Below are 25,027 nucleotides of genomic sequence, written 5' to 3'. Positions count from 1 at the left end.
GTAACGTGCATTGTCCAGTAACCAGGAGGTCATCATTTCATACTTTATCTCTCAACTTACTTCATAAGCATTCCACATGCATTCAAATCTTAGCATTCACTTATTAGTATTCAGCGTTCAGCATTCCCACACAATTTCTCCAAAAATTGCAGTTAGTCTAGTTATTATTATTATTATTATTATTATTATTATTATTATTATTATTATTATTATTATTATTATTATTATTGACAGGTAGCTGCATGGAATACTGGGATATTTTTTTAATGAAGAAGAAAAAACAACAACAGAAATTTCAGCAATATCACTTAACACAAGCTAAACCAGCTACGGACCTTTTTTTTTTTTTTTCCTTTTTGGCATTAACTGGCCTTAGGGATGTTAGTCAGATGTGTTCTATATGCCATATCATGGATTTGAGGGGGAAGGGATTATATTTGTATTTATATTGTGCAAGGTGCAGCCTCTCGGTAAATGCATTTGGAGTGGATGTGGGCGTGTATTCCAGCTTTGACAATTGAGACAGCAACAGCAGCTTCAAGCAGTGTTGTGTTTGTCCTTACAGCTGCCACCATGAAGAGAAAACATGTGCAGGCTGCTTTCCTTCTTGGTGAGTCTTACTCATTCAGCTTTGACTTAGGAGCAGCTATTGAGTTCAGATTTAAGATGATGTGGAGAAAGTGAAGATTAATGTGCTTCTTAATACATGACTAATAGTATTGATTTCAGAATTAGCCCAAAATGATTCATGCTCAGAAAATATGTTCATGGAATTTGTTGCATTCTGGGAATGAGAAAAGAAAGATGGTAAGATGTAAGCCAAATACTCTGTAAGATGTGACATATTTGGATTATCCCAAAAAAAAAAAAACATGCCAAAACTTGTTTATTAATGATGCTAATAGTGCTATAATGCTATTAATAGTGCTTAGAATGTGATTTTTTTTTTAAAGTTGAGCTGAGAGATGGAAATAACATAAAACACTAAAGGACAGTAACAGGTGGTTGGGTAAGTAATATGAGAATAAAATACCTAATGTTTTATATTTTGTCAAAAAGTTTCCTGTTCATGTTTCACTATTGTACTTACATATCCCTGGTGTCATATGGAGGACCAAAACTGCCTAAATAAATAAATAAATAAATAAATAAATACATACATACATACATACATACATACATACATACATACATACATACATACATACATACATACATACATGAAAACGGATATACAAAAAAAAAAAAAAAAAAAATGAAGTACCAAAAATATATAAATCAAAATAAAAACAACAAAATATGAATACATAATTAATAAATACATAAATTCAAGATTAAAAATATATAAATGTATTTATTATTATTATTATTATTATTATTATTATTATTATTATTATTATTATTATATTTTAATTTGATCAAAACCTTGTACCCCCAAAACAGTCACTTTTCAGGAGACCCCAAAAAACTGCATCACATCATCAAAGAGAGCAAGCAATTTCCTACACTTTTACGATTGGTCAACAATTAGTAAAAATGATGTGACGCTACACGTATAGACTGACCATAAGTAAAGATTTTTGAGAAAATAGGAATTTTACCGAATTGTGACTTATGAGGTTTTGGCCTGGCACCAGCAATGCGCACATCTGTCAACGCAATCACCTCCACTCAGTTTGGCCAGCAAATGAATAACTTTGGTCATGCCAATAATGTTGTTTGTTTGTTTGTTTGTTTTCATTTTAGGCTTTCTAGTTCCACACGTTTGCCGGCTTGCCAACAGCACATCACACTCTGACTGTGCGACGTGCATTTCGCTTTTATGCAAAAATCAAAAGGCACTTTTTAACAGCATCTGTGAGGGTAACTGTATGCTTTCCTATTGTTTTAAATCTGTATTTGAAGTTTTCTCATTGCATTATTGAAGACATAATTACGTTTTCTCAGTAACCTCAGCATCTGAGGCTCTTTCACCGAATTGCTTTTTAGCTTGAATCTTTCGGGCTATAGCCTGGAGCAAAGTCTATATAACTAACTCAATATGTTGTGACTTCACCCCTCCCTGTTGTGTATTCAAGAGTAGCGGGCACATTAGAGCAATCGTTTGTTCACTTGGAAAGAAACCTGTTTTTCCCTCCCTCTCCTGTGCTTGCCTAGGATGCCAAATAAAAGGCTTGCAGGTGTGTAACAGCACAATCCAGGCTGCTTTAGACCAATTTGCTGGGACGCAAGGGTGTGTGTGTGCCTGGGAGGAAGAGAGGGACACACAAGAACTGCTGGCACAATGCGAGTCGAAGCCAGGTGCAGCATTGGACACATACAGTATTGATGTTTACCAAAGGCGATCACATGTATATGAATGCAGTCTTTTGTGGCACAAATTAGTTCCCGGAAAAACAGGCTTTCATAGAATTTGATGGAACTAATCAGCCTCATTATTTGTCCTGTAGGGCCACACAAAAGAAGCTGGCAGTCGAGCAGTTTAATAGAATTTGGTAATTATATTTTTATTCAAATAAGCGACGTGACATTTATGTCACTCAAAGACGTTTTTCTATTTGTAGAGGATGCTGTTGGATCATGCACGCACCAAGTGAGACTTTGTGTGAGTGACTCCACGTGTAACAAGCATTTGGCACCTGTCCTTCAGACTTGCATGGAGTGTGACCATGAGAGTTGCGGCCAAAAAACTCAACTTTTCTATAGTAGCATAGAGCACAACTTAGCCGAGAGGCTGGTCATCTGCGATTGTGATCCTTCAGATGCCAGCTGCCGACAAATGAAAGCAGCAATACATGGTAGCATTTGTGGAGATCAACCTTGGATCTGTCAGGAGGCTGTGAGGCGATGTTTGGAGGAGCAGCATTGCAGGTATGCATAATGGATCAAATAGAGTAGATGTAAGATAGTGTTTGATATACCACAAGGTTTTCAAATTTTTAAAGTGGTACTGTAAAGCGGTACTTTTTTAATTTAAATTAGGACGTCAACTCAAAACTTTTCATTACAAACATGTTTTTTTTTTTGCATGTATGGAATATGAGTTAAGCAGCAAAATCCACCCATTTTTTATCTATCTTAGGGGCGGCCATTTTGTCACTTACTGCCAACTGAAAATAATACCACAATTGCTCATGCAACAAGATAACAACCAATCACAGCTCAGCTTTTTTCTGAGTTTGGTCATGTGACAATCACTAGCTGAGCTGTGATTGGTCATTAACAAAGCCTTGAGCTACTGTGATTTCATTTTCAGTCGACAGCAAAAACAAAATGGCCGCCCCACTGAAATGGATAAAAATGGTTAGATTTTGCTGCTTAATTTATGTTCCATAAACGCAATATGATTCAGAATGTTGTGTTTGGTGGGGAGGTGTAACATATTGTGTAACATATTGAAATGATTTATTTATTTATTTATTTTTTTAGGTTGAATTCTACTTCATTTCAAGTCAGCTAGGATAGTGTCTATGGATTATGGATTTATAGTCCAGTAATAAGGATAACAAGAATATTTTTTAAATAGACTGAAATATATGATTTTGTTAAAAAAAAAAAAAAAAAAAAAAAAAAAAAAAAAAAGAGCAGTACATAAAATACCGTATGGGTAATTGCCAGGATATTATTATTATTATTATTATTATTATTATTATTATTATATTAAATTAAAATTATTATTATTATTATTATTTTTTTAAATTATTTTAAAAAGCTCCATTTTGGTGTACAATACTGTAACATAAGCAGTTAGCCAATTGTCATTGAGCAACAAGTGTAGTTTCCAGTCTCGTTGATTTATTATCAATTCTTTGATATCTTAGTTATATATTCTTTTTACATTGGTATTTTTTTTTATACTTGACAATTCAAAAAAAAAACTCCATAACAGTAAATAAAGGTTTAATGATGGCAGTATGACTCAAAACTGATTATAATTCCATTATTTTGGAAATAGATTGCGGTTGACCTTTTTAGGTTGTGATGTAATTTTAAAATGCAAGATACACTTGCAAAATGTGCACCGTTTTAGTACCTTAAGGTGACTAAGACAATTTATTGTGTTTATTCTTTCTTTGTATGACTCGTGAAACGGTTTCAAATCGTGATTTAGAAGTTGCTCATGTTGTCTTGCAGAGAATTGCTAACACGTTTTCAAGCCAAGTGCTGGAGCTCTGAGGAATCATCTTGCAGTGACGTCACTCTTCAAAGTGAATGTTTGCGCCTCATGAATCCAGCTCTCATCCTCGGAGGGGAGCTGGAATGCAGAAAGGCCTTCGTGGCCACTCTGGGCACCGCACTGCATCATCCGTGCACGTGCGAACAAGTACATGGTGCTGATCTTGACGCATGCGGCATGATTCATGACGTGCTTCACAACAGGTCGCACTTCAGTGAGTAAGCGGTTTGTGATTCACAGCCAACATTGTGTGGACAATATTCCAGGATTTTCTTTTTTTAATTTCCATGTTAAGAGACCCACTGGATCAGGGATAATGGTCCTTCCAATTCTCCTCCAATCAGTGAATCAGATGAAGGTCAGAGTGGGCTATCCGGTAAATATCCAAATATTTTCTTTTCTTTTTTTGGCACTGTATGTTTTTGTTCTGAATCTAATTACTACATGTCTTATTTATCTCATCAGGTTATCTACTGTATATCTGTGCAGCTATTATGCTGGTGGGAATTTTGTTCATAACTATTTTCTGTAAAATATGGTGAGTCCATTTATTAATGACAAGCAAAATTATGGTTACAGTATAATTTGCAATGGAACCTCTGAAGTCAAACACAATCAACTGGTGGACTTCCAAAGTTCAAAATAACATACCTCGCTTTACAAAACAATGTAAAGTACAATAATAATATGTTCCAGGTTCAAACATTTTGACTTTCCTAGCTCTCTTACATGTGTATTGATTAGCTAACCATTGTATAATGAACCTATTTAAACCTTGATTTTGGAGGCACTGTTGCATCTCAAATACTCTTTTCCAATTTAAATGAATGGAAATACAATTAATCCATTCTAGCCTTGTTGTAATGTATATTTTAATGTATTTTAATGTAAAACATGCATTAATAACATAAGATTGAGCAAATATGTAAGCAGTATAAGACAGACAGGTGGATATACTGTTATTGTGGGAATGCTGAAGCATTCCCACATATGTTATTGTGATTTTTATTCTCCACACTTTTTTTTTTTTTTTTGCCATGTAACAACTCCCACATAATACTTCTGATTTACACTGTTCAAATTTCAACTTGCTCCAAAAATTCACGCCTCGCGGGGTATATATCGTCTGATTCCACATTACTGAAAGTATTTGCACAATTTAATGTTAAACATCAACTTTTCCCCATTCATTTTCAATGGGATAGACATTGAACAATATCTAAAAAATAAAATAAAGTGTCACTTTCTACGCCCACTTCCATACATATAACTTATCATCATTACCAGGTGTTTGATACTGCTTGTTGGCACAGTTGGTAAATTGTCCAGTAACCAGGAGGTCATCATTTCATAATTTATCTCTCAATTTACTTCAGAAGCATTCCACATGCATTCAAATATTAGCATTCAGCTTTCAGCATTCCCGCGCAGTTTCTCCAAAAATTGCAGTTAGTCTAGTTAGTTTTAGGCAGTCCTCTCAACAGTAAGGCATAGCCTGCTTAAAACTCATATGAGACTCATCTCAATTCCTCTCTGAGCTTATCAATACAGCACTAATATTAGTTGTTCCATGCAGAGGATAAAGGGTATATTCTATTATCTTGTCTACCTACATGTTGCGGAGCCATTTGTTTTAAATCCATTGCTTAAAAGGTTAAAGCACCACAGCAAGATGCTAATCAGTATTAGCATTAAGCTAGTGGGGCAGTTACTTATTTCATTAATTTCATGTTCAGTTTCACAGAAACTTCAACTCGGACTTGTATTAAAGAGCTTGATGTCACTTTTTTTTTTTTTTTTAAATGAATTGTTCACCATATGCCCAAGTGATGCTTATTGTAAAGTGTGTTGCCTTACGTTCCCATTCACGTGTCAACGCAAAAAAATTAGTCCAATCATAGCTCCTATCTTGAAAAACTCTTAAAGCAGGCAACTCGTATCTTAAAACACCACTGAATATGATTTGTAATTGACCTTGCTTTTTGTCGTAGGTTGGTGAGAAGAAACAAGAGACGAGACAAAACCAGATTTCAGCCACTTCAAAAAAGTGATTGCATTGCTACAACCCAAGATTGTCCATAAATAGCAATTCAATTTCTGTACCTATTTGAACCACTATCAGACAAGAAGGACCTAGATGATTGGTCTTTGTCTTTCCTTTCATTTTTTTGTTTTTTTCTTGTTTTTGTACATCTTGCTGTCTGAAAGTTGTAAGCCTGCATGGAAAAGCTTTTTTCTACAACAACGTGTTCAATTACAAACATATTCAAACAAGCCCAAATGTGAATTATTATATTATTATTATAACGGTGATGTGGATGCCAGTGAGGCGAAACCGACCTTCTGATTAGATTGAACATTTCTCCCCACTGCCGTGACTGCATGATGGGATGCAGCTGCTGTGCTGCAAACGCAGACAGACCTCCGATATCCATCCATTTTTCTTTTTATTTAACTTATCCTGTTCATTGTCACAAAGAAGCTGGAAGCTACCCCAGCTGTGTGAAGGTGAGAGGTGTGGTACACTCTTTGCTGATCATTGTCGACACTGACACATCAACCATCCACACCTCCAGGCAATTTGTACCTAAACATAATATTCTGTTGGGCCGTGGTAGGAAACCAGAGTACACGGAAAGAACCCACACAAGCACAGGGAGAACATGTAAAGTCCACACTGAAAGGGGATGTGAGGCGGACGTGCTAACCGCTAGCCTTTATAAGTGCACGTGACTCCATGCAGAAACATGCTATAGATAGAAAAGTCTTGTGGTTTTGGAAAGAGAAGGGATGTAAGAAAAACAGGTAGAATTGAGCGTAAGAGTGCATTTACACCATAGTAGGATGGAATGCAGTCGACTCCCGGACAATTGAAGCGGCTCCTCTCATTCCCATCAAAATTAGGGCAGTGAAAACACACATAGGCTTGATATTGCAGAAGCATAAATTGACTCGCTGGGGTTCGAGAGATAAGATTGGCACGTGCAAAGTGTTTATACATTTAAACCGCAAGATCCCAAATCAAGTCTAATTTTTTTTTTTTTTTTTTTTTTTAAATCTGGGGCTCTTTGTTTCAATACAAAATTGATATATCCTCCTGACTACCAGGAAATAAAAATATTGTCCAATCATGTTTATTTAGATATTCCCCAATCTTTGTAACGTAACTGCAGTACTGCAAAAGACATTAAAAAAAATAAATAAATAAAAAATAAAAAATAAAAAAGCTATGATGTGTCCACTACAGAGGACATTTTTTTAAACTTAAATACTAGGCTCAAATACAGTTAAAATAATTCAAACAATACTTAATGTGTTCTTAAGAGTCTTATAGAAAACATGCTAACAACATTTAAAGCCTAAATTTGTTCAATAAAAAGTGTTATACACTTACTTTTCCTGTTCCCTAAAAAGTGCTTGCACCGAAGAAGGAAGCCATTTTCTTTTATGATGCAAAGGTAGCAAAGCCCCACCCCTACACATTTGATATCATTGGAAAGCTCTGAATGTCCTCTATAGAGCACAAAAGGAGTTAATTCAATCGTATGCACTGGGTGGGAGATATTCAGGTTTAAAGAGGTCCACTACGGAGGACAAATTTGAATTACTAGTTGTCAGGAGGGTACTGTACTAACATAGGCCCTGAATATTACACAATAGGCACAGTTTTATCAGAACAGGACAATACATCCACATTCAAAGAAATACTGCACTGAAGGCATTCTTTCGTTCTTGTTGTTTCTTCTTCTTGTTTATCTAATTAGCTTTAATGGATGTGACAGACACATTTGCTCAATACCATTCCCTTGATATTTTCTGAAGAATTCCATACAATTTGATTGGTGCTCTTTAGGTTAGTTGCTTTAGTTGTGTATATCTTACAAGTTTATTTTAACCTTTTTAAAGGAGGGTGGGGTGGCTCAGTAGTAGAGTGCTCATCTCCCAAATCAGAAGTGGTGGGTTTGATCTCACCCCATTGTGATCACGTCGAAGTATCCTTGAGCAAGATACTGAACACCCAGTTTTTCCTGATGTTGTGTCATCAGTAGGTGAATGAAAAGTTGAATGTAAAGCACTTTGAAGGCCTTGTAAGGTGGAAAAATGTCATATAAGTGAAGTACTGTTTTATTTTCGGTAACATAACATTTTTTTTCTTTCTTTGAAGAGATTTGGTCCAAGTGCTTATCATTTTTCTTGTCCTCCTCCAGCATATTTTGTCATTGTCAGTGTGAAATGTGCCTTCAGATACACTGCTGTGCCCGCTGCTTGCTATCTGGTATTTAAGGACATGACAAGAGAGACCAAGCTGTTGCCCTTCAACTCAGTTTGATTTGAAAATTGTCGTCTCCACCATGGAGTGATATTTTTTTTCCACTCTGACCATGATCCTGCTCGGCTGTCCGAGATGAATGCTGGGACTTTATTTCTGTGTAGATATTTCCGTATGATATATTTCAATCTGTTTGAAATTTGCAAATTTCCTTTCAGTACAAAAGCTTTTTTTTTTTAATTCACACTGCTGTTTTCATTGCACATTCCATTATTTCATTTGAAGCACAGCAGAAAAACAAGGTACCTAAATGCAATCTAAAATATATCCATATCAGGACATGTACAAATCAGAGAGCGGAGCAGAAGAAAATCATGCACATGCAATGTCGTATGTCGTATGTCATATATCAGTAATAAAATGTCTGTGCACACAGCATTCCCACAAGTATTTTTTTGGAGCATGAATTGAATTGACTCTTGTCTAATGATGATGGACTTTTGCAGAAAATCAATTATCACATTTAATAAATGTATGCAAATATATACAATTGCCCCTCAAACATTCTTCATTACTGAGATATCATTTGGTCGGACTCTGGTTGCTGGCTAGGAAGCTGGTATTTTAATTCATTTAATTGGCATTTGGAAATGATGAATGGGAATTAAATACTCAACAGATTAATTACCATAAACTTATCCTTCATCAAGACAAAGCACTCTAAAGGTATACTGTACAAACATCCATCCATCCATTTTCTTGACCGTTTATTCCGTCGCAGGGGGTGCTGGAGCCTATACTGTACGAACAATACATCATTACTTTATGAGGACAAATTATGAGGAAAAATAATTAGCTAGCACTGGGATTATTTCTGTTATAAACATGACCGAGATTTAAATAAGAGGACGACTGCAGCCTTTAAAAATGTCCCTAAATGTATGCCTCCATCTGCTGCTTATTTCCGTATGCAAACCAGCATTCCACTTCTGGTTTAGATCATAATAATGCCTTCCAAAGTCCAAGCAAATTGACTTGGTATTAACAAAGTAAGCATTTTTTAATTAGACATACTTTAAATGTCTGACACATTCTGACCTAGTTGCAGTATGAGCACATTCAATTCCCTGCGCAGCGAATGCAGAGGCAGCCAAAAGTGGCAAAGCACTCATCTTCAAATCAAGTCAAATATGTCAAAGAAAAAAAAAAAAAAGAAATCATGGCATATTGCTTCTTGCCTGAGCAACTTTGGAGTTGGTCTTGCGATGAAGAGCAGCGCAGATGAAGTCACCGGCTTCCAAGATTTTGGCAAGGTTTACCCCCTTTAAAAAGGAGAATTAGACATTAATTGTCAAATTAAGTATTACATGTGGTAATCCATTATTTATTTAATGGAGTCACAAGTTGTATATAGCTTGTGTGGAATGAATTGTTGATTAATCGCAGAAGCAAATGAGGTTATTAAATGGTAGACTTATCTCTCATTCACTCTCAATTAGCTTGTTGCCAAAAGAAGTTATTCATGAAAAAAAAAATAGCCAATTTTCCTGACTAGCAATGTATCTTTGTTCATCCATTTGTCTGTGCCACCAAAACTTTATTCTAGTATAGTGACAGGCAGAACAATTTAATGTTCTTCCACTAAATGGCAGAAGGTACAATTAACCTGTCAATCCACCTGGTGCCATTTGTACAACCGATTTAGAGATAACACAGTTAACAGTTTAAAATTGTACCATTATCGGCCGTGAGATTTAGTTTTTATGCCGATATTTGTCAAAATCCGCTGATAATCAGCCCAGCCAAAAAAATAGCTTTGTGTCCTATTAAACAGGCAAAGCTTTTACACTAAAATAAATTGAGAGTAAATTGGTACAAGATTATAATTTCACATCAACATGTATTTGCATGCATTGTTTGAAAGTATATAAAGTGATGAATGGACAGTCGGAAGAAAAAATCAGATGCGTAGGAATGAGGCACCTGAAATGTGAATCAAGCTGTAGGTACAACAAATGTATACAAATGGGCTCTTTGCTCGACTACTTCCTGAACTGAATACCACATTTTTGTTTCCTGTCTTTCATGAGTGGACAAACTGATTAATCCAGGTGTGTCTGGCCAATGTTGTTGTAGTTACTGAGATAAGGCACACCTGGATTAATCAGCTTGTCCACTCATGAAAGAGAGGAAATGAAGGACTGGTGTTGAGTTCAAGAAGTAGTGGATTTGTGCAAAGAGCCTATTGAAATAAAATGTCTACAAAAAATAAATTACTTGAAATTATTGAGGCATACATAATTTTCACTGATATATTTTCTCCCTAAACAGTGTTCCTTATTAAAAAAAAAAAAAAAAAAAAAAAAAAAAATCCATAAAAACATTCTTTCAAATATGTCTCTCTGCAGCGGAAATGATGAAACATAACCACAAAGAAAACACGACTGACAGTCAACAAGCGCTGAACCTCACCTGCAGTGAAAAGGTTCCACCAGCAGGGGTAGAGATTGTTAAATAAATAGTTCATGGGTCAGGGCACCCAATAGTGTGGGCGCATGAACTTGTGCAAAACCACTGATGTTATAAAATAAACACTGACAGAAAAGTATGTTTGCAGAGCCATATGTTTATGTAAATGGAACTCTGGGAGATTGTATGAGTTGGGCCGCTGTGCTGGGATTGCGGACACATAAATTACAGCTGCTCTGTTGGAGTGTGCGCACTCACAGTGTGGATGCCCATGCCGTGGAGCATGTAGAGAACATCCTCTGTTGAAACATTGCCAGATGAACCCTGCGCGTACGGGCAACCACCCAGACCGGACACTGCCGAGTCCACCACGCACACTCCCATCTGCAAGGGCACAATAGAGGTCCATTTCTTTCCTTTCCTTGCATCTTTTACACATTCAAGGTGTTACAAGTCATTTATGTTGTCAAGAATACAACGAAGATACAGACGGTGTAATCAAGGCATGGAAACACAACTTTGATTTGTTAAGATTTGTTTGGGATTATGCCAAAGTAAATAATGGAAGTAGAAATAGTAACAATCTAATATTATGTGGCATACAATTGTAAACATGATAATTGATGATGATGATGATGATGATGATGATGATGATGATGATAATAATAATACTACTACTACTACTACTACTACTACTACTACTACTACTAATAATAATAATAATAATAATAGAGATATCGCCTCAAATGACGTTATAAAGTATGACGTTGTGGAATAATCATGCATCACGTGAGACTTCAGCTTGTCTTTGTTTGTTTGTTTTTTTGTTTCCCCCCCTTAATGTCCCCATTGAGACGTACTAGTGATGGCTAAGAAAATAAGATAAGTGATAGCCAACTTACTGCAAAGTAAAAAGTTGCACTGGACAAAATAATAAAAACTATAATAATAAAATAAAAGTTAAAATACCCGGTAAATAAATATTACTTATAAGCTAAATTAACAAGATGAGTCTCGCTTTTAAAAGCAGGAACATTCTGTACGGCAGGCTGTTTCACAGACGGGGTTAAAATTGAAACGATGCGTCATTGTGAGTGTATATCCTGACTTTAGGAAAAGATCTTAACCAGAGGACCTCAATGCACGTGAGGGTCCATTGGGTGTCAGCAGATCTAAAAGATAAGATGGCCTAGATTAGGACACATAAAAACCGGTGAAACAACCTTAAAATCGATCCTAGTGATTTTAAAATGGGATAGAAAATGTTTGTCTTTGGAATTTCTATTTAAGAGTTCACAGCAGACATAATCACAACTGTCATTCCCGTCTTACTCAGGTAAAATCCCTGAACAAAGATCCTTCTTCTTGGATGGTTCGACATGGCATTGGCAGCTCCCTGCCAAGGCTGCGGTGGCGCTTTACAACTGTTTAAGAGGACTGCGGCTTCCAAAATGAGTGGGCACAGAAAGTCCCTCAGTATGGCTTAGTCATCCTCTTTGTCTGCGTCTGGCACTGGTGCCACATAGTAATAGCCTTGTGCACATTCTTAATATGGAGCGCAACATTTCATATGGTTCTGATTCTGCTGGTTACTCATGTTTTCACAGCGCTACTCCGTCTTTTCCGTGCTACATCGAGGAGACATTTTTGCCTAGGTTAAGAGGGTGTCCACTTACGCTGTTCCAACAACACGGGAGTTATAATATTACTACACAAATGTGCCGTTGTTGCAATATAATCATTAGTGTCATGCATTATTTCCCTGATCCCTTCAGGATAAATGTGTCTGATTCAGAAGAGTCGTAACACGCGCACATTAACACATATATACTGTATATAGTGCTGGAGGAAGTATATTGAATGTACTGTACTGTGTCTACAGTAACCTGCACCATTGAATGAGATCCAATACAAGAAATGTATCAGAAAATGTTTTCATAAAGACAATAATCGTCAGTTTTGATTGACGTATTAATATGCTGAAGCTATAGTGTGAAGTAGTGCACATTGTAAAGCAGTTGTGTCCAAACTACAGAATATAAATAAATAACTAAATAACTAAATAACTAAATAACTAAATAAATAAATAAATTGACACCTGACACTTACTACTAATTATAAATTCAACTTGTAGAACTTCTCTGGGTATGCAAAGAAACTATTTAAAACTAAAATAGAACAAAAGTTTAAAAAAGTAAACACTGCTTTTAAATATGTCATCTTATTACTGATTGCTTGTTCTGAATGTGGAGTTCTGTTTGAGGCAGGGGCGGATCTATTCATGTGAGATACAGGCCTGCGGGCCACCCAAAATCATGTCAATTCCCCCAACTGTTTGCCTTATCACCTTTAATGTGTTAAAAACGAAAAACGCTAAAATAACTACAATACATAATTGCTTGACTTATTGGTTTTAGCGTGTTTAATAAAGTTGGACATTGTCAAAGTGTCCCTTGCGTACTTCGATTTTCCTCTTTGTGGCCACACACCACAGCTGTGAGTAATAGTTTGCCTCTTTCATGTAGCTAAATGTAGCCAGACGCAGTGCAGTTACCACCACAAACTCATAATAGAAAGCATCGCTATTATATCTCTGGCAGTACTAATCCTCTTCTAAATCGCTTTTACCTCATTAGCGTCATGAGTAACTGGAGACGATAGCATTAGCAGGTGACTTTGAACATCTGTTCCTGCAGTGCATCTACAGTATAACCATTCACACTCACATTCACATAAATGTTTTTCAGTTTTCAGAAAAACTGAAAAACTCAAACGATATCTTTTAACGGAGATTCACACACCTCATCAGTGTGAAACAGACATGCTAATGCTAACTACCATCTACAATGCTGCCACGGTCAAATATGTCATTGTTTTTCTTTTTGTTGACTTAATGCCACTTAATAGCCGCGGCAGTTTATTATCATCATCATCATCATTGTTCTGTTTTTGTTTTATTATCCCCTCCAAATGTCTGGCCTCCATATGACATTTAACGATGTGTTTTTCAGTTGTTGGAAGGCTAGCAACAAACATCTTTATTAGCATGACATGATGTTGACGCTGCAGGAAGAATGAATGTGTAAATGAAAAACTTCTAAGGCTCCATTTTCAATCAAGCCCCAGAAGTTTTCAGGATATTTTCCACATGTCCTGGGTATTATCATGAGAATATTAAAAGATGTTTTCCAGCTTCCGCAGCAAAGCCAGATGTCAGGGGGTCCCACAGGGAGACAAAATTAACACACTGATACTCTCGGTGGCACTGGGTCATGAAGGACTTTCACCCCGCGGAGAAGGATCAAGCAAGCAAAATTAAAAGACAAGAACGTACTTCTTTCAGGGGCTGTCTAAACTCGCCGTAATTGCTGTTTGTGTTGGCAAGGCAAGAGGTAGAGGTGGGGTGGAAGGTGGCGGGGGGGCTCAACTTTGGTGTGTTCAGTGCATGACATTTCCAGACCTTGGTTAAAGCCAGAGCAGGATATTGTACTCGGCAGATTTTTTGTGTTGTATAAACACAGAGTTGTAATCTACCATGCCAATCCTCTCACTCACAGCTGCAGACCGTAGCAGGGCTGGGGGTCTTCGGCGTACGGTTTCCGAGAGGAACAAAACAGACCCTTCAGTGGCGTGCCTTGTTCATTTGGACGCTAATCGTGCGAGAACCGGCGGTCAGCAACTCGGGCTTGCCAGTGCTCAGCTACATTCATAGTGCCCAGAAACCAGATGTGCACTCAGCATTAGAAAGCCATATTCACTGAGCTGTGGCTGTATGAAAACAATACATTCCTGTGTAAAGACACAGTGTATTCTGAAACGGGCACGGTTTTCGGATACGCTTGTTGACATTCTACACTCACACTTGACGAGGCTGAAGACGGACAAGCTCCCATTTTGGTTTTACACGTGCGTCAGAGAGACAGGAAGAGAGAGAGAGAGCGAATTCACGGGATGATATGAAGCAGTGATGCTTTACCCACAGCTACATAAACCAGCAGGCTGAAAGAAGCTGTCACGTAGCTGCGGCTGACACATATATCAACCTTTTCCTGGGAACATAAATAAGCTTACAGTGACAAAGCAAAGCCCAGATACTGGCAGAACAAAACAAACTTTTACAGACTAAATAAATTATATTTCCACCTAGTGATTTATTTTGAAATGAAAAATGATGTACTGTATCATCCGTTTTCTTTGACACGGCTTACTAAGTTTCATGAATAAGCACACCTCACTCACATTAAAATCAAGTCCTGGAACATGTTCTCGCTAGAAAATACAATGAAAGGAGATGACGCATCACACTTCATTCCATGATGCTGCTGGCTTAAAAGAACATGGGAAATAATGTAGAGGATTTGCATACCTGTATAATGCTTTAAGTAACCTTTTGGCATTCCTAACTGTAACACAAATATATAAGTTAACTATTCCATAATGAAACTTACTGTAAGTAGTCACACATTGACAAACATGTAATACAGTAGTTAAGATCTTAAAGCATTTTAGTAGAATAGAATTTATCAGACAACCATGAAGCTTATCTGACTAAAACAAACGCAATGGGTTTTTTTAAATTATTAATTACAACATATTACTTTTTATCTGCTTTCCTATGAAACATTCATATTTTGCACATCTCTGCAGATATTGAGGAATTACAACAAAATACTGTCAAAATATTGTCAAAACAAAACTAAATTGATTAGTGCAAACATCACATGCTCAAAGACCCTTTGGTGCAGACGCTGCTGTTATTCCTTTATCATTAGCTTGGCAGGCTTAGATAAGAAAACTAAGACAAAAGAGAGATTGGCATTGTTGTCAATATCCTGAGTGACAACATTATCTGAAAACTGCTAACTGGTACAATTTGTCAGCTTCTCGAAAAGCTGTTTCTTTCTTCTTCTTCTTCTTCTTCTTCTTCTTCTTCTTCTTCTTCTTCTTCTTCTTCTTCTTCTTCTTCTTCTTCCACTGTACTTTCTCAATCCAATCTGTGTCTGTTGTATGAGGTGAATTATTATTTTGGGAACAATCAATTCTAAGGTGTTAATTGAGAAATACTCTCCTTGGTTTTGGTGTTGTTCTCCATCTCTCAAAAGTTTTTGAGCACATAAAATTGATTATTCTATTTTACTTGGGAAGTTGGATCATTAGTGCCGGGGGTATGACTACAGTGGTTTATGGGAGACATCAATATGCAAATACAAATGGAGAAAATTCAGGATTTGGAAAATATAGAATTTGGCGTCCCCAGGCATCTGTACTGGGCACCCTTTTCTTTATTGTTAATCTGATTTATGTATGTATGTATGTATTTATTTATTTGTTTGGTTTGTTTATTTTTTGTTTGTTTGTTTGTTTATTATATCACTGAATATTCATACAATTATTTTTCAAATGACAAATTTGTATCAGGTAAACACATTGATCTGAAAAGTTATCGATCACTGATTGAGCCTCATCTGTACTGTAATATTATGTATTCTGTCAAATTACTCATATTGAAAAGAAAAAGAAAAAAAAAAGCCATAAGAGCAATATCCTGGTCTAAACAGAATCCCCCCGCAAATGTCTTCCATGAATATGGTCTCCTCAAGCTTCCCATATGTAATCTTTCACAAACTATGCACAATATACAATGTCTCTCCCAGGCTAAATACTCATTGGTGTGAACTCATTCCACAATGATTATTTGGGGATGTTTGAATAGAACATTAGAATAAAGCATTTGCCTTGTTAAACTTCACAATATTTGAGAATTCCCATTAAGAATGACTCATTTTGCTTGCCAAGTCCATGAAATCTAAGCACAAAAATTGTCATTGTATGAATTGCCAGGAGTGCGGCAGGAACAAAGCTGCCCCCCAAGTACTTTTGGGGAAAAAAAAGAAAAGAAAAGAAAAGAAAAAGGTACAAAGGCTAAGGAATGTCTTTATCAAGAACAAAAGTGGTGACTCAAGGGCTGACAGCACTGCGGGAATTCATTTCTCTCCCAGTTGGTGGTGTGGACCTCTGGCACACACTAATGAAAAGCTATATGATAAAATCTTTCATTTCCATCTTGTTTATAGGTGAGCAAATGGTTGACTAAATAGCACCGGCTGCTATTATTTTCAGTGAGCGCGGGGATGCTGAGCTGAATCGTTTTAAATATGACCCAAGACGCTTACCTCCCTCTGGGATTTTTTTATTTTTTTTCAACCACATTATCCAAGTTCAAAAGTACAGTGTGGCTACTTTGATGAACATCTAAAAGAGCCAATCATATTTAATGAGTAGTATCTTATTTTAAAGCTACATTAAGCGGTAAGATGATGAGGAAATGGTATGGGAATTTGTGTCAAACGAAAATAAATCACTGTGTGACTTAAAATGAATAGTTTACTGCCCAGTGAAACAAGTTGACAACAAAGCTTGTTCTTGCAGCTGCACCAGCATTCATCATATGCGCGGTGTGGATCATTTTCCAGCTGCATTTAAACGCAGCATTGTCAGGAGAGCCATAGATGAGTTTGGATCCCCCTCATCCCTCAGGGCTCTTCTACCACTTAGCTCCCAGTCGCTTTGTACAACAGACAGTGAATAGGTGAGCCTCTGTGTCGACCCCCACCCTACATCTGCTGACCCCCCCCCCCCCCCCCCCCAACACTCCACAACTCCACAGCCCACCATCAACCCTTCACTGAGCAACGTTATGTGATGACAATGAGAACTTAATACAGCCATATCTGTATTACCTATGGATTTATGTCAGTTTGGAGGCTGTTTAAAATACTGCCAGACACTTTCACAGTCTCCTGTTAGCCGTTGCGCTATACAGTAGATGACTTCAACACCGCATGGCACTTTTATTTTTACTATTTTCATTGTAGTTTCAGGATTCTATTTAGATCACATTTCTGAATTCCCCTGTTGGCTGTTGACTGACGGTTCTTGGTTTTCTGTGTGTCATTGTAAACCACACACAGATCATGTGCCTCCTGCGCACTTGCCGAAACAGAGGATGCATTCATGTCATAAACAGCTACGATGTCAAGGATCTTCATGGAGTTTGGATTGCAATTTTATACATACCATATTGCCCCAAATAGAGATCTCCACTCCCAATTGGAACAGTGACTAAATTAGTCGCCCGGTGCCTCGTCGACATGAACAAATAAACGCATCACCTCAAATAGACGCCTCCTTTTATGCCCTCAGGAAAAAAAATTACAGGTGGTACCACTAGGTAGCTGTAATTACATTCACTATAGCAATGTTTCCACGAGGCGGTTGTGTTTAGTTTGGTACGTTACCCCCTGATTTGGTTAACACCGCAGATAGCAGTATAAGCTCTGTGAATAGTGAGCAAAAATAAATATAATCACAAATGCTTCTTGGCACTGTTACTGATTTTTTTTCCCCAGTTATGTAGCATACAAAAGTAGCATGGGAAGCAGGAGATGTTGATCCAACTTGTTCTTTTGACAAAATGCAAAATAAAAAACTTGTGAATGCATGATGAGTTTTTACCTGAAGTGCAGTGAGGATGTTTGGCAAGGCTTGCCCGTAAGTGTCATGACAGTGAACTGCAAGAGCGCTGGCCGGAATCTCCTTCATCACGCACTGCAGCATCTTACGCATGGAGCCTGGAGTGCCCACACCAATAGTGTCCCCTAGGGAGACCTCATAGCATCCCATCTCATACAATCTCTTGGCTACCTGAAGAGATAAGGAATTTCAAGATCGAGAAAATAGATCCATGAACTATAGATCATCTACCAGACTAACCTCGGCAACTTTGGATGGATCAACGTGTCCTTCATACGGGCATCCAAGGGCACAGGAAACATACCTGCAATAGTACCTCTTTAATGAAAAGATGAAATTACAACGTATTGACATCGTCATAATTCAGAAACATTAATTATGCTATGTGACGTCTTCACTGTAAAAAAAAAAAAAAAGGAAAAAAAAGTAATATTTACTTGAAAAAAAACTAGTAAAGTCTTTTCACACACGTTTGAGTACATTTGACCAGTTTATTTAAAAAATAAATAACTAAAAGGACACTATACTGCCACTATACTGCATTGCTGGTGTGTCCAAAATAAAACCAAAAATTTACCTCTTGGAGGTGCAAGGATTCCACCTTAACAATTAATATGCTAACACACAGCAGGAGCAGCATGGCTCAGGTGGTAGAGTGGCTGTCTGAGTGGCTGAGGTTTTTTTTGTTTGTTTTTTTGTTTTTTGGGGGGGGGGTTTATAAACTGGTAAAATGTACTCAAACTCTCCTTGTAAAATTTACCTTGAATTTCTGAGTGAAAAAAATTACAAGTTATTTTTCCTTTCTTTTTTACAGTGAAAAGTACTGCTATTCAGTGTAGAATAAATATTGTCCATTGTACTTTTTTGTCATAACCTCAAAGGTTAATATTCAAATCAGATCTGCTTTGTTTACATTGACTTCTTGTGACAAATACAAAGCGTACCAACCCGCGCACTGGAATTGTTCGCTCTTTGGCACCCTTGACAACCTCTTCAAATCTCTGCATGCTTTCATCGATAGAGCAATTTATGTTTTTCAAGCTGAAGGTTTCAGATGCTGAGCCAAACACTGCCACTTCAGTAGCACCAGCAGCAACCTTGCGCAAGAAGAAAAAAAAATGCCCTTGTAAAAGGTTTTTGAACACTGTGTTTCACTTCTGACAACAAGCAAGAGGAATAATAAACATGAAGTCAACAAGCACCTTTGACTACAATTCTTCAAGTATTCATGACTTACAGCGTCTTGAAAGCCTTGCATGTTGGGTGTCAATACCGGGTACTGCACATGAGGTGCCCTCTGGATTCCTGTGAGAACCTCAGTGTGGTCGGCCATCTGAACAAAAAGAGGAAACTGCATGAGGTATAAAAATAAACGTTTAATGTCAACAGAGCTAGTTCCTGAAAATACATTATTCGCAGTCAAGCCTTTCAAATCCCTGCACAGACCATTAAGGTCAAAGTTGCTTGATGTCATATTTCCTTAAAATGAACAAAACATGTTGGAGTGTCCTTAAAAATAGAAATGCAATTTATGACAGGAAGTGTAGTCTTTCTGAATGTGAAAATATTTCCCAGGAAAACATCTGCGGCTCCAGCCGGATGCAGGTAAGATCAGCGTAGTTGTTCACACAAGTGAGAGAGCTTTATAAATCACCACCAAGTGGAGTTATTACCTGTGGTACCCACTTTGAGGAGACAAAGCTGGTGGCCTCGATCACACGCAGTCCTGAGCCTGAGAGCATCTCTATCAGCTGGATTTTCACGCCTGTCGGAACAATTTCCTGGGGAACGATAAAATCCCAAAACTGCTCTTTCTGGGATTGATTCCATTCACATTGGGAGGTACAACAGAACAGACAACATGCAGAAGAACTCGCAAACACGAAACGTCTCTCATCTCTTTTAAGTAGACGCTGCGGTAAAATCTGTAAAACTGCTGGCGTGCAACAAGGAATGATTCAATGGTGACATCCTAAGCAGAGTAAACGAAGCCAGAAGCATGTCATTTCTCTTCTTGAATTTCAAAGAAAATGTCAAACATATGCTATGTTAATTACAGCACAAAACCCATATGTTGTGCATGTTTTATGTAGGAGAGACATAAAAAAAAATAACAGGACAATCGGTTTTTTTAAGTATCATTATTAAGCATAGGGCCCTTATAAACATAAATTATATGTATGGAAGCGATGGCGGACCTTTTCATTTTGGAGTCCATCTCTGGGCCCAACTTCAACTATTTTCACACTCTCAGGATACTCTGAAGCAGTCTGGAGAAGAATAAGAAAACAGACGTATAACATTCATCTTTTTGATTAACAACTCCTCAATGCCTGAAGACACCCAATATTTGTAAGTCAAGCATTAGCATGGGATCCAAAGCGATGTTTCATGGAGAAAACATTCAGAAAGATAAGTTAAGATACGTTTCCCCGCAAGAACCGCAGGGGAAATTCTGAGGATCAGGCTATTTCTCTGTTTGGAACCAAAAACTGCAATCATCTTCGTTGTGAAGACATAAATGAACACTTCAACAAACCATCTAATGTACAGTTTGTGTCAGCCTCTTGCAACTACTTTTTTTTTTTGAACTGCCCACATTTATTTCCTGTAAGGCTCCCATGGCAAGAGTCTTCACACAAGAGTCTTATTGTACTGTATAAGTAGGATTATGAAAACACACTCATACTTTGAAGGCCATGTTAGCGTCGCACTTTAAAATTCGGTATACAAACACAAGTACTTAGGTTAGTGAAATAAAATTAAAGCAAATAAAATAAATGAAATGTATGCGCATTACTCACTCTGAATGATTTTAAAATGTATCTTTCACTTGTATGCTAGCAATTTAGTCAAGAACTGAATACATCAGCAACCACTCCAATCTTCACTGTCAGACTCTGCATCATGTCTTTCAATCAAGAAAAAGAACAGAAACACTGAAATATACAAATATTAACTAACACAGGTAGAGCACAACACAACAGGCCTATTTCAATAGTGGCGGGAAACAAGAGAGCGTCGATCATAATGAGGTCATGTGGCTCGGCATGTGATGCGAATGAGACACACGAGACAGACCCACCTCTGCCTCCTCCAGCAGCCAGCGTCTCAGCCATGGATAGTCCTGGATAAGTTGGTCGTAGCTCAGGCAGTGCTTCACCGTCGTGGGTAGATTTCCCATCCGGAGGCCTGCCGTTTGTGCTTCCTCACTTTCCAAGACGCGGCAGCCCTAACCCCACCCCGTTGTTCGAAATCTAATAAAGCTAATGGAAGCATCAAGATCAATATTCCCGGATGATGCAAGGCCTTACTTACCAAGATGGAATTACAGGACTGCCGCTGACTGGGCAGGATGATTCAGCAGTTGCCATGGCAGCCACCTCCCAGCTGGGAAGGGATCAAAACAGACGCGTGAGGAGGTGGGAGCACAGAGGGTTTTTTTTTATATTTTTTTTTATAAAGAAAAACTGCAAATAATCAAAGGATGCTGCATTTTGAACTGTGACTTGCAAAGTTCTATATGAATTCTGGACATGCATACTAAAGAATGTGTTGATCAAATAAACTGAATTCTTGTAAAATGTAGTGCAGTACTTGGCTTCATCCAGTAGGGGCACTGTTGAGTTAGTCTCAATTTATTTGTGATCTACATAACAAATGCAGCGCTATGCTAACCTATGCTACAGTAAAGCACACTTTGGCAAATTGAATCTTCACACTGCCATGGTAGCAGTTCAGAACATGCCGCGTGGAATTCTCCAAACCCCCAATTGCAACTGTACTTACTGATAGATAGTAAATAAAGTGAGTTTAGCCAGCTAGCTAGATATTGTCGTCCACAGGCTAATGGAAGTTCTCATATAGTATTTCTGCATTATTAATGTATACATTTGTGCTGGGTTATCAACAAGAACAATCTGTAGGTACTGAATTTACTTTTTGCATATTAGTTTGACCTTAAGCATGATTGTCTTTTTGTCTGTTTTTTTTTTTTCTAACCAATCATTTATTATTTATGTAAGCTACAACACCTCCACGTGCTTTATTACTCGTCTTGATATTGATTGCGTTCATGGTAACTGACACTGTGCGCTTTACCAGGAAGGCCAACTTACCTTGGCGATGAAATCAGATTAGGCGAACATTTACCCAAATGTTTCTGGTGAAAATGTAAGGCTTCACGGAAACAAACCGCTTTGATTGATCCCCCGTGACCAAAACAGTTGAGCAGTTTCCATTGCCAGACATGCCACCACTGCCAATGTCAACTGCATGGTGTAATAAAATCTCTTGTTAAACCAGGTCAACATTTACCAAAGAAAGAGGCATTCTTCTGAAGCCAGCTGTTAACAATAGAGAGTCTTAATGAAGTCCTTGCATTCAACCATCTCACTGCACTCAAGGAGAGACCACTTGCTCCGTCTCAGGGGACTGAGGCAACTCGTGTGATCGGCCCGCTGCAGTGGACCTCATTGTTGATGTCTATCAGTAACAACCCCCTCTACAAAATACTTAATTTCCTATTATCATAATATAGAAATCTGCATTGCATTTGGTTCTGTATCTTGTTTTTTGAACGTTACAGGTCATTGTTAGAGGTCTTATTCTTTAATTCTGTTTCAGCTATCAAGGAATTGCTCCTCTTTTGTGTTTATATTTATATTATATCATTTCTTAATATTAATAGTTCACCTGCACCTTCCCTGAAGTCTTTTTATTTATTTATTTATTTATTTATTTATTTATTTATTTTTTAAACCCGCTACATGCACAATATTCGCATACATTCACAACAGTATTCTATACTGTATTTTTCAGAGCGTAAGTCACATTTTGGCTAGTCCTGCGACTTATACTCAGGTGCAACTTGTATTAAAATTAGACCTCGGATTGGCACTCAAAATGGCAATTACCTCATCGTGTTGACTTTTGCTGGTTGGCAAATATTTTCGGTGCATTATCGCCTGTTGCCAGAATGTGGCAGTAATGCACCAACAGTCTTTGCTAACCGGCGAAAGAAAGTAGAAGGATGCTAGAAAGCATTCCACGCACCTTTTACCAAAATGTGATATGCGATTCAAGCCATTTTAAACTATAAATAAAAACATTTCGTTAGAGGACTCATTTGCTGCACGGGGTGCGTTCTGAAGTTCACTCTGACACCTGAAAACATTCGTGTTTCGTGAATGCGATTTTGGATGCGAATTTGAGCTCTACTGTTCTTGGTTTCCCCAAAAAATGCAAACACAACACATGCGTAATAACCATATGGTGACTGGCTAATTAGTCATTTGTAGTTTTAGATTATTTGTTATTATTAATAACAGATTATTGACATTTGTCTATTTTCACAAATGTTGGCATTCGGGCACTTTCACATATTGCCTTTTAACCACTGACTGAGAACTGCATCAGTTACTGAACCCTGACTGGCCTTTTCACATTTCTTTTTTGAGGAAACTCAGCAGCTCCACTTTATCTTGACAAATACCAGCTGGAGAGAGTCACTTGAAACGAGTGGCCTTCCGGGGCTTTCGGGAATGAATGTAATGCACGTGTGTCAAAAACCTAAGTCAGGTTTTTAAAACAGGAAAGGTTGTGACATCCAGTTCAAACATGATATTTATCTTTAATAAATGCATCACTTATTCAGTTTTGCAATGACGTTGAAAAAGAATCTACCCTTTGGACCAGAATTGCTTTTTATGATTTTGCCTTTACACGCCACCATAGTGAATTTGACATAAAACAAGATATGGTTACTACTATAGTACTTTTTTTTTTTTTTTTTTTACTAGGTATTCAAAGTTGGAGTCAAAAATGAAGCTAACATATGCAGATCTATGGAATATTCATGTTCAAACAAGATGAAAATGTTAAAAAAAAAAACAACAACAACAACAATAATTACCACATTTAAGAAGCATGCTTTCAAGAGGTCGGCATAAACAGCATAAACAATGCTTGGGAATATGTTAAGAAAAGTATCATTCCCATTGAATTTCCATTGTAAGCAAATTAGCGCAGTCTTTTCAAATGAAAATGAAAAGGCTTGTTTGTAGCGTTCTTTCCGGAAGAGGCTGTCACTGTTAGCCAACTTTCCACAGTTAACCTTGGAGACAACATGTATGTTACACATTATCTTCACACTAATGGAGCACAATGTTGCACATGTTGCTTTTAATACTGAAAAGCCACTAACCTTAATGTGAGGTTTAATGTGAGGTTTACGGTTCACACACACACATATACATATATATATATATATATATATATATATATATATATATATATATATATATATATATATATATATATATATATATATTAGGGGTGTGAATTGCCGAGTACCTGACGATTCGATTCGTATCACGATTCACAGGTCACGATTCGATTCGATACCGATTAATCCCGATACGAATTTATAAGTCGATTGTTGCGATTTTTTTTCATTCAAATTTAGAAAATACTAATCAGTAAGCTTGTAGAGTGTTAAGATTTATATGAAAATGTATTATTTATTTATCTGAAATTTCAGTCTTATAGAGGTTGTAATTTGTTTCATGTTTGAACAG

The 25,027-nt window shown here is 37.3% G+C and overlaps 2 protein-coding genes across 2 annotated transcripts; one reads left to right on the top strand and one right to left on the bottom strand.

Annotated features, from left to right (window-relative positions):
- Nucleotides 1–400: 400 nt before the first annotated feature.
- gfral (GDNF family receptor alpha like) lies at nucleotides 401–6,823 on the top strand. The gene is given in 10 exon segments (XM_077496116.1): nucleotides 401–437; nucleotides 440–610; nucleotides 1,747–1,863; nucleotides 2,158–2,301; nucleotides 2,451–2,495; nucleotides 2,565–2,871; nucleotides 4,135–4,391; nucleotides 4,473–4,553; nucleotides 4,643–4,715; nucleotides 6,169–6,823. Coding segments are annotated over 10 exon segments (1,323 nt in total). The 3' UTR covers nucleotides 6,260–6,823.
- hmgcll1 (3-hydroxymethyl-3-methylglutaryl-CoA lyase like 1) lies at nucleotides 5,911–21,828 on the bottom strand. Its single transcript, XM_077496205.1, has 10 exons — nucleotides 21,768–21,828; nucleotides 21,535–21,681; nucleotides 20,648–20,719; nucleotides 20,123–20,230; nucleotides 19,687–19,782; nucleotides 19,398–19,546; nucleotides 18,690–18,753; nucleotides 18,432–18,620; nucleotides 11,175–11,300; nucleotides 5,911–9,769 (listed from the first exon to the last, which is right to left on the bottom strand). The coding sequence occupies exons 2-10, from the start codon at nucleotides 21,631–21,633 to the stop codon at nucleotides 9,665–9,667; spliced, it is 1,008 nt and encodes a 335-aa protein (XP_077352331.1). The 5' UTR covers nucleotides 21,634–21,681; nucleotides 21,768–21,828; the 3' UTR covers nucleotides 5,911–9,664.
- Between the last annotated feature and the right edge of the window lie 3,199 nt (nucleotides 21,829–25,027).

Source organism: Festucalex cinctus, chromosome 14, assembly GCF_051991245.1.
Source record: "Festucalex cinctus isolate MCC-2025b chromosome 14, RoL_Fcin_1.0, whole genome shotgun sequence".
NCBI classification, from domain to species: domain Eukaryota; kingdom Metazoa; phylum Chordata; class Actinopteri; order Syngnathiformes; family Syngnathidae; genus Festucalex; species Festucalex cinctus.
The sequence above is the reverse complement of the archived record's forward strand: the minus strand, read 5'-3'. Positions and strand labels throughout refer to the sequence as shown.